This window comes from Lissotriton helveticus, chromosome 5_1 (genome assembly GCF_964261635.1).
Source record: "Lissotriton helveticus chromosome 5_1, aLisHel1.1, whole genome shotgun sequence".
In the NCBI taxonomy this organism is placed as follows: Eukaryota; Metazoa; Chordata; class Amphibia; order Caudata; family Salamandridae; genus Lissotriton; species Lissotriton helveticus.
In genome coordinates this window covers 1,823,356,020-1,823,361,852 of record NC_136065.1, presented here as the reverse complement: position 1 = coordinate 1,823,361,852, position 5,833 = coordinate 1,823,356,020, and the positions used below count along the sequence as shown (strand labels likewise).

General features: G+C 45.8%; 1 protein-coding gene across 1 annotated transcript; it reads left to right on the top strand.

Annotated features, from left to right (window-relative positions):
* The first annotated feature begins 1,766 nt into the window (after nt 1–1,766).
* WDR27 (WD repeat domain 27) lies at nt 1,767–5,199 on the top strand. Its single transcript, XM_078641391.1, has one exon. The coding sequence runs from the start codon at nt 1,826–1,828 to the stop codon at nt 4,286–4,288; it is 2,463 nt and encodes an 820-aa protein (XP_078497517.1). The 5' UTR covers nt 1,767–1,825; the 3' UTR covers nt 4,289–5,199.
* The last annotated feature ends 634 nt before the right edge of the window (nt 5,200–5,833 follow it).

Sequence of the window (5,833 nt, the reverse complement as noted above, 5' to 3'; positions counted from 1 at the left end):
CAAGTTATGGAATGAGGCTATCTGGTGAGGTGGATGGTGTGCCTGGTGTGGGGGACTGCAGGACAGGGGGTGGGGGGGTGGGGCAGGGAACCGCCCTACAGGGGGTTCCCTGGTTGGCGGTACTTTGAAGGGACAAGGGGGTCAAGAGCGGGCACACCCATCCCTTGGGGGGGGGAGTTCGAATGGCGGATAGAGGCATGACTGGAAGGACGCAAGGAGCGGGCTGGATGACAAGTGATTGATGGGCAGGAATAAGGTATGGGATGGAGCTTGTAGGGGTTTGTGATGAGGTGGAACGGGTGAAACGAATGAAAGGGGAGTGTGAGTGGGGGTTTGATGTTATTTACCTGTTGATGTTTATGTATAGATTACGCAGCCTGGTCTAATAAAATGGCCTTTTACGCTGACACACTGCGTGATCTGTTTATTGCGCGATGCCGGGCCGCGGGGGAAGCACAGTCGCAGACTAGTCTTCCCCCGGGGTCTTTCGCGCTGGATAGGACAGGCAGGGGAAGGGGAGGAGTTAGGGGGTGGGGTATATAGGCGCAGGGGAGGAAGGGACCTTCCTCTTCCTGCACCTGGCACCATCGGGAGGGTAGAAGGAAAGGCCACCCACCCGCCCACCCGGCAGTTGGAGGTGCGGTTTGGGTAGGTCCTTGGCGTTGCCAGTTTAGGCCAGAGCTGCTTTAGGCAGTACTTTGAAGGGACAGGGGGGTCAAGAGCAGGCACACCCATCCCTTGGGGGGGAGTTCGAATGGCGGATAGAGGCATGACTGGAAGGACGCAAGGAGCGGGCTGGATGACAAGTGATTGATGGGCAGGAATAAGGTATGGGATGGAGCTTGTAGGGGTTTGTGATGAGGTGGAACGGGTAAAACGAATGAGAGGGGAGTGTGAGTGGGGGTTTGATGTTATTTACCTGTTGATGTTTATGGTTATGTATAGATTACGCAGCCTGGTCTAATAAAATGGCCTTTTACGCTGACACACTGCGTCTGCGTGGTCTGTTTATTGCGCGATAGAGTTGTTTTTCCTTGCTAGGAAAGGGAGGTGTTGAGAATGTAAGTTATGTACAAGTTCCGGCACCTGTGTGCCTTTTCTATTTCCATTGTAGCGCGAGCCATATGTTCTTATTTAGAACGTTGTGAAAGGGTTCTTATGTGACGTCACGTAATCCCCGCTGTCACTTGATGTACCCCTCTGCCCGTTACAGCTTTATTCCCCGTGCTCCCGCGAGTCTTCGTTATTTATACTCCTGAATTATCATACCTGGTGATCTGTTCTTCTTTCTGTGAAAATTCCTTGAAAAAATGTTTTCCCGCTCGTCGCCAGTGTGGGAAAAGTGATCCAGAATAAAACTAAGCCAAAAAGGACGAAAAGGAAAACACCGTTTATTATGGTAGGTGTTGCAGGTCATGAAGCCAGTTACAGAATGACTCCCCCAAAGTAATCTACAACACAACCCCGACTCACCATATTCTAACAATAACATTCTAACCCTAACCTACTCTCTCCTCGAGGCAAAACATGTTTGAAAAGAAACATGAGCGCGATAGCCATCACGCTCATACCCTCGAGAACAGAGTAAGCATAAAAGGTGCCCGCGAACACACAACAGTACCGAGCTGTGTGGCTGGGGTAAATAGCACGTGCAACAATACTCCAAGAAGAGACCGTGACAAGTGTCACGTGACTAGCAGGTTTCGACCTCGCGTCACGCTGTTGCCTGGCAACCGCGTGGTGCGCTTTGCGTGCCGGGCCGCTGGAGGAAGCCGAGCGAGGGCCCCCCACACGGCAAGGAGAGAACCACTAGAGCAGCTCGAAGATGGAGAAAGGCGACGCCGCGCTTCTACTAGACGAATACCAACCCCAGAACATAGTCGCCGAGAAGCGTGTTGCTCGATCGACCGTCCCCGCTTCTCACGTGCAGCTCGCATGTAATGGGCGGCACTGTGCCTTCCCTCTCAATGGCAACGAGCTGTGCATTTGGAGTCTCGACCCCTTTGCCCAACAGTCGTTGCATCTGAAAGGCCATCACCAACCCATCACCGCTGTGACTTTCGGGCGTAGACCTACTTCTCTTGTCGTCTGCTCAGCGTCACGTGACTACGTTATACTGTGGCACCTGGGTGAGTGCATGCAGAGCCATCAGCAGGGGCTGCAGCCTCGAGGGAAGGTGCTCGGGACCCTTCTCGGAACGGTGCTGTGCCTAACGTTCAGTCCGGATGACGAGACGGTGGCTGTGTGTGCTGACAACAAACTTTATTTACTCAGCTCGGAGCACGCAGCAGTGTTAGCGGAGTTTGAAGGACACGGAGGACCAGTGACGAGCGCTGAATTCATCCCCTGGCAGACGAACCTACTTGCATCAGTGTCTGAAGATAGAACTTTCAGGATCTGGGACAGTTCCACAAAAACACTGGTGCATCAGTCATCTGTCCTATCAGGATCTCCCTTGCTGAGCTTGTACATTGATGAAGAATATAGGCAGCTTGTTACTGCGTCTGCTGACGGACAGATCTGGCTTTTCAGCTTAGAACGAGAACATCAATACCGGTGCCTTATACGGTGTGACCTCCAAAAAGAGAAACAGCATTTCTACAGCAAGTTGTCACCTGGACAGAAAGACGACCAGTCATGCGAGAACCCGAGTGCAACATGTGACAGCTTGGAAGCAGCGTTGCCCGTTTTCAGGATGGAACCTCTGGCATCGCCTGTTAATGAGGAGCTGTCATTTTTTCCCGTGATCACCAGACGTCTGTGGCTAGGCAGCTCAACTGGTTTATTTGTAATTAACTTGGCAAACTGTGAACTCGAAGCTGTTTTGCTGTATGAAGATTTCAGTAACCTGAGCATTCATGTTGTTGGATCATGTGCAATGGCTAGCGCATCAAGCGGAAATCTTTTTTGTTTGCTTACTTCTTTGTTTGGAAACCAGATCGCCCTGTTGGAGATTAATTCCATAGCACTGGTGAGAATACAACAGACGAGGATGCACAGAAGGCACATTGATATTTCTGTGATTGCCCAGTGTCCTCTGCTTACAACATCACCAATCTGTCGTGGGATCTCTAAGAAAGACGACGCCAAGTCGCTCGCTAAGAAGAATAGTGGTGTAAAGAGCACAGTGAAGGACCAACCATTGGTTTTCCACAATAAGATCAAGTCTTCAGGCTACACCGCAGCACCACGAATGAAAATGTTTTCTGCACAGACTAACACAAAAAAAAATAGTGACTTGCCATTAAGGAAGAAGAGTTCTGGTAGAGGTCTTAAATATGAGTACCCCGTGGATTGCCCTGCTCCGAGAAACCTTCATGGTCAGGCAGTAGTGGCTAATAAACCAACCTCTGTGTGTTGTATGCAGTATTCAGGAGACGGAGAGCGCTTAGCGTGTGCTCTGGCTGACAGCACTTTACTGGTATTCAACTCTAACCTTATCGGAACACCCGCTGTTTACTCAGGTCATGATGGTGCAGTGACCTCTGTGGCTTGGAGTCTTGATAAAAACTGGTTAGTGTCTTCTGCAGCTGACCGAACATTAAGGATTTGGTCAGTGCGGAACACAGAACCTGTGGTCATCATTGCTAAGGAGATGTTTTGTAAACCTGTGAGATGCTGTCAGTTTTATTACATGGATAAGTTTATACTTTTATCCACAGGAGCAGAATGGCAGCTACTGAAATACTGCATTGATACAAACAAGGATGACCTAAAGCGGTATAAAGAGAGAAGCATGTGTAAACCAGTACATAAATTCCACATGGCCTCCACTCAAGAGATTACCAGTCTTTCCGCAGTGAATGATTTTTATTCATATATCATGCTTACAGCTGGAAGCAATCGAGCGGTGGAGGTTTTTGATCTCAATGCAGGTTGTAGTGTGGCCACAATTCCCAATGCACATTCTCGTTCCGTCCACCAGATCTGCCAAAATAAGGGTTCAGCATTCAGTTCACAGGAACCAATCTTTTATAATCTTTTCATAACAACTGCTGTTGGTGATGGTATCAAACTATGGGACTTAAGGTCATTAAAGTGTGTGCGGCGATTTGAAGGACATCTCAACCGTTGTCACCCATGTGGAATTGCTGTCAGCCCTTGTGGTCGGTTTATAGCCTCTGGATCAGAAGACAGATGTGCCTACATTTATGACATACAGTCAAACATGTTTTCCAGTAAATTGTCAGGTCACACAGAATCCGTTATCAATGTGGCCTTTAGTCCCTCATCACCAGAACTTACGACTGCCACTTTGGATGGGAAACTCAAGTTGTTTAAACCATAACAATACGCTAAATGTTGGTTTCTAACCAAACTTCTTCTAGATGGAAAACAACTCGAGGATATTGTTATCCCTGGGACAGCAAGAATAGATTTTGCTGATTACTTTACCATTTATGATACATCCTGGCTTTCTCAGCAAAGCTCAGTGTGCGTATTTACTGATATGCTATATTATAGGCCACAATAGAACAAAATGACATGCTCTGTCCAATTAATTTACAGTAGGAAACATTATAAAATATGTTTTCACACTTTAAAAAATATATATATTTTGAGAATTGACTGTAAAATGACGTGTGTAACAAAGAGGGTCTACTTTAAGAGTATGAGATTGAGATCTCATTGACGACCATTCCAATGAATGCAAAAATGTATGCATCAAAGGAGTTGTTTCCACTGGTTTCTAAAGTTGTTTCATTTGGAACTGGAAACAGTATTTACAGAGTGATGCAGTATATATTTAGAACAAGTTCGGGGTGTACTTTTATTTTTTATAAATGTATGAAGGTCATTTTGCTGCATTATTTTATTTGTAGGGCTGGATTGTAAAAGGATCAATGTGGCGTAGCAGGTAATCACCCCAACCATCTAAAAAGTGCTTCCTGCGAATTTGCAATCATCAGTAGAGATAATTTTATTTTTCAAATAACTTATAAAATTGCTTTTAAATGTCTATGCACCATATTGTTTGATCTTGTTAATGATCGAATGTGAGACATGTGAAACGTACTGCCTGAAATAGCAAATTATTAATGTACGTCACCAAGAGATTGACTGTGTTACATCCCCTGCATGTTAGCTGAAGGATGTTCAAATGGAGTAGTTGGATTTGTTAACTATTTTAGCAGTTGCCTGTTGTGCCTACTGTACTTTTTTACTCTACAATATCCTCCAATTAAAATTAGCGCAATACCTCACACTCTCTTTCTTGTCTTTTAGAATACTTGAGCGGCATTTTGCAGAGAAACAATTTATGTATGTACTTTCATTTTTACATTAGTGCTATCAAGACCACTGTACATCCTAATATGGTTTAGTTATGCATACTGTAGATGGGAAAGCAATTTACATTTTCAGCGGGATAAATATATATCAGTGCAGATGAGAGGAACATTCACCATTGAGAGAGACATCATAGCTGAGGTCCAGATGATTGGTGCAGTTAAAGTGAGGTCTCTAAATATCACAAAGTGTAGTTTCAAGTCCCTGTTTGAAGACTAAAGTTGACGTGGCCCATCTGTTATTTACCGTGTCTTCAACACGTTTGCAGAGTAGAATTCTTTTATGGTGCGGTGCTTCCTAAATCAGAGAAGGCCCACCTTGAGGATAGTTCGGCTTCTCAAGATACTGTTCTAAGCAGGATCTAAAGTTCTGGAGATAGATATTCAGGCTTGTTTGCCTTGTGAATGATTCATGCAGTCTTTTAAGCAGGGTGACATTCCAAGGAAGCCAGCCTAAGGATGTGAAATTAGACTGCCTGCTAAGTAAACAATTGCTTTGAAGGTAGACTTTCTAATGCCAATTTTGGAAGGGAAGTCGGTAATGC

What these genes read in the sequence shown, in the direction of transcription:
- WDR27 (XM_078641391.1), top strand. Translation starts at nt 1,826, where the DNA reads ATGGAGAAAGGCGACGCCGCGCTTCTACTAGACGAATACCAACCCCAG.